Genomic DNA, 11,868 nt, shown 5'->3' on the forward strand with positions numbered 1-11,868 from the left:
AGAATTTCGTGAGTCCTGATGCAGCATCCAGCCGCTGCTGCACCGAGCTGCTTCCAGAGGCTGTCCCTTGGTGTGGTCTGCTCCTTCCCCCAAGCCCCAGGTGTCCCCTGGTCCGGCTGGCACGTTTAGAGGCCACTCCTCCTCCTCTTCCTCCTCCTCCTCCTCTCCCGGGTATTTAACGCCGCACGGGATGCCCAAACCTGCGGGATCCTCATTCCTGTGCCGGGCATCCCGAGCAGCTCCCGCACGGACGGACAGACGGCCCAAGGGAGTCGCTGTAAGTGAGAAACTCCCTTCAATTCGTGCTCTGCTTCTGGCAAGGGGCAAAGCCGGCTGCCAGCGGCTCTTTCCTAGCTTTTTAACCACATTTGCACCCTCTCTGTGCTCTTAGATAAGCAGCGTGTTTAACAACTTTCTGTTCAAGGTGATGCCAGTAACACCAGCTCTGATCAGTTTAGGGTTTTTTTAGAGGAGGCCACTTGAAACAAAGATGATTTTGTTGCATGCACCAAATTGTAAGGGAAAAGGAACGGGAATTTAGGGGCTAAACCTACCAGGAAAACACAGCTCCTCCCTGGCTCAGCCTGAAGGCTGCTGTTTATTTTCCTTTTCTTTTTCCCCGTGGTTGATGCAGCTGCTCAGTTTTTGTGCTGCTCTGGCAGCAGCCAAGAGCAGAGAGCAGCAACTACTTTGTCTAAAAAGTAGTTGTAGGATAAAGTCAGTGTTTGTTGGTTTTCTCAGCTTTTGCAGAGATGGGGCAACTGAGAGGCGTTTTAAAAGTTTTTATTCCATTATCAGTCTCTTGTGAGACACAAGAGATGTAAAACTCAACTCCATTCCATCAGAAGCCAACCTGTTTCCTGGTTACAATACAATGCATCTTTCACAGCTCTAACTCTCTAAAATATCTGGTCTTTTTGCAAGGCCATTATGTTGAAACTTGTCGAAGCTTGTTTCTAGTTCAATCTCTCTCTCAACAATTTCATCTCTATTCCATGGCCTTCCTAAATCAGCACACCTTATCTCAGTATTTGCATACAGATGTAAAAGACTGTACAAGCTTTCTATCAGGTTTTGAGAATTCCTTACAAATCCATTTCCCACAAGTGTTGGCTGATGTACAGCTCAGATCTCAGCCCTCTCCTCTGGGATCCTTTCACAGGGATCAGCATTTTCCCATTTGGCAGAATATTTTAACATTTTAATATTTTATAAGAATATATTTTATTTATATTTATTATAATAATTTTATAATAATATTTTAACAGCAGCAACAACAAAATCAGCATTGAAATTTAACCCGGGAAGAGCCTTCTGTGGAGGTTTGAGTTATTTCTCTCATTAGGGAAAATGAATGAGGGAAAGTGCTGAGCTGTAATGCTAAGGGTTTTCATGGGATGCAGGATTGGGAAATTTCCTAAAAGCTGATGAGGTAAGATCACTAAATCCAGTGCTTTCTGAGCATCAGTCAGGCACAAGTAATGCCATGGGTAGTGTATTTTTGCCTACACACTCTCATAAATGGTACGTTTTCTTGGGCATTTTTAATTTATTTTTTCTCATTTCTGGTGTAATGGTGTCCTGTACCTTGTTGGACAACAAATACCATTAAAAATATTGCTGCTGCTTCCTCTCCTGCCCTTTCCCTAGGGGGAAACCCACAGGGAGAGAACCACCAGGGGGTAAATGCTCTTTTTTTAGGCTTGTCACATCCTTTTTGCTGCAGTGGGGACTTCACCAGAGCCTTTCTTTAGTATTTGTTCTGGCTGAGCTCAGCAGTGACTGTTTTCAGCTGGAGACCTTGCTTGGAATTGTGGCTCTACAGAAAAAGGAGCAGAAAATCCAGGACAAAGTGCTCTCAGCCAGTGATGAGGAGCTGTAGGACCAGGTTTAACTGCTTGCCTTTCACCTCCAGCAGGAAGGTTCCTGTAGAGCAGCAGGAATTTCTGCTCCAATGGATAAAGGTCTTCACTTCACAATCTGTGTGCTCACAGCCGTGCTGCTCCTGAGGGAATCAAGCCAGGCAGGTGAGGAAAAGGATCCAGAAGTGTTGGCTGCGCCCAAAGCTGCTTTTGTTCTTCTTTAGATCATTCATTCCTTCAGTTTTTACCTGCCAGTGCTTGCAGGATTTTGTCCTCATCTCAGAATTTGCTTTCAAACGGGTTATTAAGAGACTCCCCAGGGCTCAGCTGGTGGCTGGGACTTTGTGAGAGCTGCCACCAAGTGTCTTTGATGTCCCCAAGTGTCTTTGCTGCTACAGTTGAAAACCAGATGACAGAGATGGGGGAAGATGAAAAAAAGGTGGGTTTGGATGTGGTGATCGTGGTTAAAGCTGCACTTCTGTGAGTCCCTTGAGCTGCAGCAAGGTGTGCTGAGGATGGGCAAGAAAAGTGAGGGGAGGTGGCCAGTCCTGACCAGTGCAGGAGCCTTTTCCCCAGGAGCCCAGCAGGAGCCTCCCTTTGGAAGGCTGGGCAAGCCCAGGGTAGCAGCAGCAAAGAAAAAGCTGATTTTTTTTTTACAGCCACAGTCTCTTCCTGCCACCACCAACCTATGGGGAAGGGAGGGATGAACCCTTCCCCTTCTCCTGTGCTGCTGCAGCTTCCCAGGAGGATTCCTAGGATTTCCAGGAGGATTCCCAGCAGAAGCCTCGATGCTGGGCAGTGTCACTGCCATGACCTGGGGTTGGTGCTGCAGCCCCATCGCCCCTGGGCCTTTCAGGAGGGCTCACAAAGGGGCTTTGAGCCGGGAGCTGGAGCCCTCAGAAGGCTCTGCTGCCTTCCAAGGAACCCCACGGGGCCTCCAAAAGCTGCTGCTGGCTTTAAAGGGTTTCTAAAGGGAGACAAGAGAACTCCTTTGTGGAGATTTCCAGCCCCCATGGAGAACTGTAGTGGAGAAGGAAAAAACAGGTTTTGTTTTACAATAATGTGGAGTTCAGCACAAGGCCAGAAAATGCAACCTCAAAGAAGGAAAAATAAATACATAATGAATGAATATGCTGTTATATTTAGAGAAAAACTCACAGCTTTTGCTTGAAAGAGTGAAAACACTCTGCATTTTTTGGTTTATCTTGAGGGATTTTTGGCTTTTGTGCCGTGAATTCTCTGAGTCCAAGGAGCAATGCTAAGCAGACTCTAGAAAAATCATCCTGGGCAATTAGTGAGCAAAATAGTGACAAAATTGTGCTTTTGATTCTGCATCTGAGATGCAGAACCTGCCAGCAGCAGGGGAAAGGAAAAGTAAGAAAAAACCAGTGTGTGGGAAGTGGGGGGTGAGGAACTTTTGGCTTCTCCTCGGGGGAAGAAGGGGCTTGGCAGGAAAGGGGGAAGGTCTGGGCTGTGTGAGGAGCAAGAGCTGGCGCTGCCCCTCCTCAGGGATGGCTGTGCAGGAGTCCCTCAGAGGGTGAGGGACATCAAGTGACATCATAAAGTGACATTAGAACCTCCTGCAGCCCCTCTCTGCTGTCTCTGCCTTTTTTTGTGCCCTGGGGGAGGAAACAAAGGGAGTTTGGGAGTGTGATCGTTCTGATTATTTCAGTGCACTGTGGAATGAGGAGCTGTGAATACAAGCCTCACACAAATCTGATTTTGTTGTGTTTTTGCAGGAGCTGGGAGGAATGATGATGCTGTGAGTAAGGTATGTCTGAGTTCATCCGTGCAGAGCCACTAACGAAGGCATAGGGCAGATGATTTGACATATTAAATTCAGAAATAGTGATCAGAATGTAAAATATTTTCATCTCTGAAGAGTTATTATTTTAAGTACACTGTTCATGGCTGGCTGTGTCTCTGTGCTGTCTTCCTTTGTTTGTTTTTGTGAGGGTTTTTTTGACTGAATTTTTTGACCAGAGCTCAAAATTCAGTTGTGCCCCAAGGAAGAACCTGCCAGTACCCCTGTCTTCATGGCTGGTAGAGCTGGGGAACTTGTGATCACAGCTCTCCACTCAAAGCTCATCCCTCAAACCCTTCCATTGCACAGAGAGAATGAAACCCAGATCCTTTGGCTCCTGGAAGGACTGAGGTTTCTTTGGCACGTTTTGTACTGCGTATTTATGTATTTATATATTCACACACACATACACGCATCCTCTCTCTGTCTAGAAAAATCACCCTGTAATTTTCCAATAAGCAGATACATTCAAGACCAACAAACCTCACAGAATTTGACACTTCACTAGAAAAAGCTACAATTGCCCTGCAGTGGCTTTGATGAGGAATCCTCTGAGTGGGTGACTGTAGAATTGAAAGATGTATCCTCAACTCGCAGAAATGAATCCACTTTTCCTCTCCTCCTCCTCTCAGGTTTCCAACTGTTCTGTGTCTCCTGGAATTGCTCTCTAATGAGACCTTAATTGGCTGCTAATTCTTTTGTCTGCAGCAGGAATTGGTCTCTCGGGGAGGCTGTGGCACCATCTGAAGATGTGCAGCAACATTTGCCGTGATTTTTGTTTGCACCAGGCAACGAAGTGAAACGCTGTGATTTATTAATTAGTCAGGAAACAGCAGCAGCATGTTTAGGGCTGGTTTAACCCCCTACGCCTCCCAGGCCACCCCAAATGAGGGCCCAGCCTGGTGGGGCCATGCTGGCACTTTGAAATCCAACTGTTCCTCAATTTCTGCTCTGCAGGGCACGGACTCCCGGGGAGCAGGAGAGGGACTTCCAACCCTGACTGTCACAACCATCCTGGTAAGGCCGTGCCAGTGGCAGGGGACAGCTGCAGCTTCACTTTGCATTTATTTGATTGATTTTTATTGATGTGCAGGAGGGATTTTGGGCTGGCTTTGACAGCGGTGTCCCTGCTCCTGGCAGGGTTTTGGGGGCTGGCTTAGGGCTGTGGAGGTGCCAGCTGTCTGCAGTGGGCACAGGGAGGATTTGGGGGGTGTCACTGGGGGCACAGGGCTCTGTCAGTGCTCTGGGGGGACAGCCAGGTCTCTCTGCTGAGCTGCACCTGAAGGGCTCAGTCCCCTGAGCGTTGTTTCTGCCCTGAAGTGGGAGCAATGTAAAGGTCACACAGGGACAAACCCAGGGATAAAATCCCCCAAATGCATCACCAGGCGCTCCAGAGAAGCGGGAGAAGCTGCAGCAGTGAATTTTCTGATCCTTTTGTGTGCCTCACCTCAGGCTTTGAAGGGCCAAAATGAAAATATTTGGCTTTTAGGCTGAGAAGAGATTTTCAGTTATTCCTGTGGTGCCTGTGACCTGCAGGACGCAGCTGCCCTGGGGGTGGTTCATGTCTCCAGGGAATATCTTCCCAGTCTGGAAACCAGGAATTTTATTGACATCAACATTTTTTGTGATTTTCCCCCTAGAATTCCCAACTTTTTTTTGGGACAATTCCCCTTTTCCCACCCAAAACCGTGGCAGGAGCCCAATTGCACTAAAGGGGGGGTCGGGAATTTTTGGGAATTCCAGGAATTTCGGGAATTGTGGAATTTTTTGGGGGGGGGGCTGTGATGAGAACCCAATTTCCAATTTCCATGGATTTCACATTCCAAAAAAACCCAAAATCCCCAAAAAATCCTCCCCCAGCTCTGCCGGAATGCTGGGAAACTTCGGGAATTTTGGGGGGGGGGGGAAGAATCCTGGAAAATGTTGATATCAATAAAATAAAATAAAATTTAAAAAAAGAAATTAAAAAAGAAGGGAAAAAAAAGAAATGGAGAGGAATAACGGGGCGGGTTTGCCAAGGCCGGGTTTAACCCCCCTGGGCTGAGCTGGGTGTGTGTCCCTCCCTCCAGGAGGATCCCTACGTGATGGTGAGGGGAGCGGAGCTGGAGGGGTACTGCATGGAGCTGCTGGCAGCCCTGGCGGGGATGCTGCGCTTCCAGTACCGCGTCAGGGTGGTGGGCGACGGCCAGTACGGCGCCGTGGCGGCCGGCGGCAACTGGAGCGGCATGATCGGGGAGATCCTCAGGAGGGTAAGGCCCAGCCTGCTCCCGAGCCACCCCGCAGGGACAGGAGCAGCTCCTGGGCTTCCTTAGGGATGGAGGAACTCGGGGTTGTGCTGCCTGGAGAGGAGAGGGATGAGCAGCAAGGCTTGGAGTTGGGTTTGGCCGACAGGGATGGAAATAGAAGGAGGCCCAACCACAGCAGGAAAGTCCTGCTACAGCCAGGCACTCCCAGGGCTCCACTTGTCTGCCTCAGTGCTTCTCTGTGCACCTTGGCAAAAGCTGCCCTGAGTTTAACCCCTGGGTGGGACTCATTTCAGTCAGCTTGGCAATGCCCGGGCTCTTCATACGCATTTCAGCCCGTCGGGTGCAGTCCCCGTGGCTGATGTTCTGTCCCCCGTGGGGAACACTTCACCTAAAGCTCTTTGCCCCTCTGAGCTCAGTCTGTGCCTGGCCCTCAGCCAGAGTCAGACAGGAGCAGCCTTTTCCCCTGGGTGGGTGAACCCAGCCCAGCTCCTGCTGCAGAAGGAACCCAGATCCCAGCCAGCACCTCACTGTGAATGGCTCCACTGCGTGGAACTCCACTCCAGTGATTCCCATGGGAAACCTGTCCTGTTCCTTGGGGCTCACGTCCCAAGGCTGTTGACCTGGAGATGTGATGCCATTTCTGTGGGAATCTTTAAAATTAGGGGCTTTTGGGAAAGCTGCAAAAGGCAGGCTTTGGAGACAGTAGAGCTCTGACTAGAGCTAAGCTGTAACTAAGATTTGTCAGTAGAAAAATTTTATAAGAAGTAGAAAAGTAAGGACGAATAGAATAATGGTTTGTGTATTATGCCTTGTCTAAAATAACTCTCTAAGTTACAAAAAAGTATTTTAAATAAAATAAAAGGAAGTTCTAAATTTAATAATGGAGCTCTGTAATAGTGGAGCACCCACCCACTCAACCAGGGAAGCACCTGCTTGAGGGACAGAAATGTTTGAGGGACAGAAGTGTTCCCTGGGCTGGTGGCTGATTGTTTTTATCTCCTTGGCAGGAAGCTGACATTGCAGTGGCTCCACTGACTGTCACTTCAGCCAGGGAAGAGGTGGTGTCCTTCACCACGCCCTTCCTGCAGACTGGCATCGGGATCCTGCTCCGCAAGGACACGGCCTCCCAGGACATGTCATTCTTCCACTTCCTGGCTCCTTTCAGCAAGGAGACCTGGACAGCTCTTTTATTTGCTTACCTGCTCACCTGCTTCTGCCTCTTCCTTGTTGCCAGGTACAAATGCATTTGTTTCACAGATTGTGTTCCAGTCAGAGCCTTTCTCACCTATGAAGAGATTGGAAAGGGGGGCTCCCTTATTCCGAGGGAGCCTTTTGCTCTGAGAAACCTCCTGTACAGCTCTGGTACAATGGTTAAGAAAGCTTAAACCCTGTCAGATTAAGCCAGCATTATGAGTGGGATCTCCCTGTGAGGAACACCAGATCTCTTGATGGGATTATTTTTATTTTTTTCCCTCTGAATGTCTGGTTTTATCCTGTCATTTTCCCACAGGCTGAGCCCCTGTGAATGGAACGAGCCAAAGAATGAAGAGAACCACTTCACGTTCCTGAACAGCCTCTGGTTTGGAGCAGGAGCCCTGGCCCTGCAAGGTGAGCTGGCAGGATGCACCAGGGCAGCTCTGGGAGCAGCGGGGTTTTTAAGGTGATAGTGCACCAGCTCCTTCTGTGACACTGGGGGGAAAAGGTGTCTTAGCAGGGACACTTGGAGCACTAAACCAGTTTGGGAAGGTGTGGGTACAGACCTGCTGGGCTTGTACAGGTTGACTCCGGCTGGGGAGCATTTTCTGCTCAGGGTAACCATTGCCTGAGTAATGCCCAGCTGGGCAGGCAGGGCTGCTTGGTACAGAGGAGCTGTTCGTGCAGCTTTGTGCCACTGCTGCTGCTCCAGCCCTGCCCAGAGCAGCACAGAGGGGCCCTCCAGGCTCAGGCTCTGTGTAGCTGCAGGGCAGGGTCTGCAGTTTGCCTTGATTTAAAGGGAAGTCTGGAACTCGGGCTGGTGGATCTGCAGTTCTTGGTGTGTCTCTGGCCCCACATGCCCTCCTGTGTGATTTATGGAGATTTATTGGCTCCCTGTGGTGCAGGTGCCACCCCCAGGCCCCAGGCACTGTCGGTGAGGGTCATTGCTGTGGTCTGGTGGCTCTTCACCCTGGCCCTGCTGGCCGCCTACATCGCCAACTTCACGGCCCTGCTGAGCTCCGGCAGCGAGCAGCTCCCCATCCAGACCTTCGAGGACCTGGTCAAGCAAAGGAATCTGGAGTTTGGGACACTGGAGGGCTCCTCAACGTTCTACTACTTCAAGGTGCAGAGAATCTCCTTGTGCCCACACCCAGGGGCTGTAGGACTGCTGGGCTGGGGCTGAGTCTCACAGCTCAGGCCTTATAACCCCTACAACACCCTCGTCACTGTTCCCTCAGTTTTCCTGGAATACTTCAAATAATACAATTATTGTTCTGTTCAGCCCTTCCTCCACCTCTTCTCACAGGAAAGCAGGCACAGAATTCTTATTTTTATTCTGAGTTCTCCTTTAAAAATCTCTCTACCCTTCAGGGGCTGCCCTTGTGTACCTCAGGTGCAGCAGGTGCCCTCTGTGACACTTGTACCCCTGTGTGATGTTTGTCCCCAGTGTTGGGGACAATCTGTGCTTGCAGGGGTTCACACATGGTTCAAGTGCTCTTCTTCTCCAAACTGTTGTACAGCCCTTGCACATACAGGCAGATTGTAATTTTTTTGGTGGTTGTCTCACCCTTGAGTTTGACACTTGGGTTTGACATTTGAGTTTGACACTTGGATTTCTGGGCTGCAGAACTCCAAGAACCCCATCCACCAGATGATCTACGAGTACATGGAGAAGAGGAGGGAGCACGTTCTGGTCAAGACCTACCAGGAGGCCGTGCAGCGCGTGATGGACTCCAACTACGCCTTCATCGGCGAGTCCATCTCGCAGGACCTGGCGGCCGCCCGGCACTGCAACCTCATCAGGGCCCCCGAGGTCATCGGGGCCCGCGGCTTCGGCATCGCCACCAGCCAGGGTGAGTCCCTGTCCCCTCTGCTGCCCCTCCCCTCCCTGGCACAGCAACGGGCCAGAGCCACCACTGCTGTCAGGGTGACCAGGCTGAGCACGCTGCATGGCGGGGTCGCTGCTCTGCGGGGAATTAACACGGGCTCTCACTTTGGACTCTAATCCACAAATACTCCATCTCCTGCTGTCCTTGGCCCCAGGAACGCACATCCCCTAATGCAACGAGCAGGGGACAGTCTGCTCACGTTCTTCCCAAAGCACCTTTGCTCTGCCCTTATCCCACAGGTGTAACCACCCCTCTGTGGCCCGGGCAGGATCGTTGTTAGCCAGGAGAAGCCTTTGGCAGGCAGGGCTGTGTTCGGCGGCACCTCTGACCCCTCTAGCAATGTTTAACTAAACCACGGCTGGGAGCTCTCCCATCCTCCCCTCTCTCCTCTCTCTCCCAGCATCCCCCTGGACCAAGCCTCTGTCCATCGCCGTGCTCAAGCTGCGCGAGTCGGGCGACCTGGACTACCTGAGGAACAAGTGGTGGGAGAGCAGCTGCCTGCGCCAGAGCCGGGACCGCTGGGGGCCCCTGGAGCCGCCGGCCCTGGGGGGGCTCTTCCTCACCCTGGGCATCGGCCTCGCCCTCGGCATCCTCGCCGCCCTGGCCGAGCTCTCCAGCAGCAGCCGCCGCGCGGCCGCGCACGCCAAGGTGGGCCCTGGCTCCTGCTCCGAGCCCCATCCTGCATCCCTGTGTCCTTCCTGCCACCAAGGTGGGCCCTGGCTCCTGCTCCGAGCCTCATCCTGCATCCCTGTGTCCCTCCTGCCACCAAGGTGGGCCCTGGCTCCTGCATTTAATCCTGTCCTGTCTCCTGTATCCCTCCTTCCACCAAGGTGGGCCCTGCACCTTGTCCTGCCTCCCTGTGTCTTCTCCAAGGTGGGCCCCAGCTCCTGTCCTGCCTCCCCGTGTCCCTCCTGCACCAGCATTTCCACCCTGAGCTTGTTTTTCTAAGGAAAGCTGTGCAGTGGGGCAGGGGTGAGGGGAGGCTGTGCAGTTAAAGTGCCAAAATTTCACAGCTTGGGCTGTGGGATGGGTTTGTAGCCTGAACAGCATAAATATGATATATAGAAATAAAATCAACCCCTAGCACCCCTTTCCCCCTGCCAAAAAAAAAAAAAAGTAACATTCCCTGAACTCCCAAGGCAGCCAACCTGCATTCCACTGCCATGGCTGTTCGAGGACAGTAAATGATCCTTAATGAGTTTATTCCCCTGGTGGCTGTTCTTTAGTCATTAGACAAGGAAAACACACGCACAGTGAAGCTGCACCAGTGTCCCAGCGTGCTCCTTGGTGCTCCTGCTCTCCAGCCCTCCCAGTGTGCACGTGGAAAAGATGGATCCACAGCACAACCCACCCCCAGCCTTCTCTCTCTCTCTCTTGCAGAAATCTTGTTGCTCTGTTTTCACGGAAGAAATCTGCACTCGTCTACGCATCAAAGGAGCCGCCAGACAAAGCCAGGAGACGTCAGGGAAGGCAAATGCTTGAGGAGGTTTTGCTGTGTTAGGGTTGTGCCACGTCCTAGGAGCTGTAGCAGTGTAGGAAGATGTTTTTCTGCTAGTCTAGAGTGTTAGTTTGCTAATTACACACACACACACAGCACTTCTGGAGTGGTGGTGGAGCTGCAGGCACAAGAATTTAAATTGCTGAGGGGTAGAGTAGAACTGTGACAAATGGATAAACTGGAGCAGAGCTGGCCAGGATGGTGGATCCATGTTTAGGTTTGAAGTTCACCCTGTAAGTCCATGGAGGCCTGGAGGAGGAAGCGACTGGGGACAGGTTCATGTGAAGCCTCTGCTACTAATTCCTGTGTGAGGCACAGGCGTGGAACATGAAAGCTCTTGTCTGTCTCTTGCAATCAGGAACAGCAGCTTAAGCATTGCAGCTATAAACAGCCTGACCCTGCCCTGCCTGAGCAGGAGGGGCTGCTCCCTGGGAAGGTAATTCCTGGAGCAGAACTGACAGTGCTGCTGTGTGACCCCAAACAGGCCCTCCCTGCACCCCAAACCCCAGAAAGGGAGCCCCTGCCACCAAGGAAGCACCTGAGCTAAGACATGCCAGGCAGGGCTTGTCCTTTGTCCCTTCCCAGCACAGGGGAAGGGCCACTGGTGGCTGAGAGAGAATGTTTTGTTCTTGTTGCCCAAGAATTGAGGATTGACAGTGGAAATTCATCAGTACCAGAGCAGGGAAGGAGTGTGAGGATGAGCCAAACACAGCAGAGCCCCAGCCCCCCTGCAAGGGGAGATGTGAGGGTGTTTTGCATCACTCTCCTGCTCTCAAACAATGCTGAAGTTCAGGGGAACAGTTTTCTCAGCTGCATGTTAAACGCCTTCCTCATTAAGCTGTTTTCCCTTTCAGAGCAGGGATGACTGAGGCATTAAGTGTTAGGGCAAATTGGTGGTGAAATCCATTTATGAACTGCGCAGCTGAAGGAGGGAAAAAACAAATTGGGTTCCTTGGGAATGGCTGTAATTGCACTGCAGGAACAAAGCCACCAATCCCTGTCAGTCCCAGCAGGGAGAGCTGAAGGGAGCAGAAACCAAGGGGGGTCAGGCTGGGAACAATGGGTGATCCTGAATCCAGCACTGCACCTTCCCTGGGAGGGGAACTGCGTGAGACTCAGCTTCCAGCTGCTGTGGAGGAATCCAGTGCAGCTGCAGGACTCCCTCGTCCCTCCTGCTAATGGGAACAAGCAAGGGGTTAGGAATTCCAGGTGTTGGGAAACCAGGGCTGGTCCTTAACTCAGACTGCAACAGCCCTGGCTCAGTCGCTGAGCAACGTTTGTGGGGTGAGAAGGTGGATCAGCCCTTCCATCAGCTGAGCTGCACAGAGCAGGCGAGGTTTAGGTAAGTCTAAAAGCTGAAAATGCAACATCAGGT

The 11,868-nt window shown here is 51.4% G+C and overlaps 1 protein-coding gene across 2 annotated transcripts; it reads left to right on the plus strand.

The window, feature by feature from the left end:
- The first annotated feature begins 13 nt into the window (after positions 1-13).
- On the plus strand, positions 14-11,802 carry LOC119710443 (probable glutamate receptor). Of its 2 annotated transcripts, none has more exons than XM_038159480.1 (11): positions 14-277; positions 1,919-2,027; positions 3,602-3,633; positions 4,624-4,683; positions 5,736-5,915; positions 6,920-7,146; positions 7,423-7,520; positions 8,012-8,229; positions 8,734-8,959; positions 9,396-9,643; positions 10,376-11,802. In XM_038159480.1, the coding sequence occupies exons 1-11, from the start codon at positions 191-193 to the stop codon at positions 10,475-10,477; spliced, it is 1,587 nt and encodes a 528-aa protein (XP_038015408.1). In that variant the 5' UTR covers positions 14-190; the 3' UTR covers positions 10,478-11,802. The 2 variants fall into 2 exon arrangements, with proteins under 2 accessions (XP_038015408.1, XP_038015406.1); XM_038159478.1 differs by having other exon boundaries at positions 16-277; positions 1,916-2,027.
- The last annotated feature ends 66 nt before the right edge of the window (positions 11,803-11,868 follow it).

Source organism: Motacilla alba, chromosome 21 (assembly GCF_015832195.1).
Source record: "Motacilla alba alba isolate MOTALB_02 chromosome 21, Motacilla_alba_V1.0_pri, whole genome shotgun sequence".
Lineage (NCBI taxonomy): Eukaryota > Metazoa > Chordata > Aves > Passeriformes > Motacillidae > Motacilla > Motacilla alba.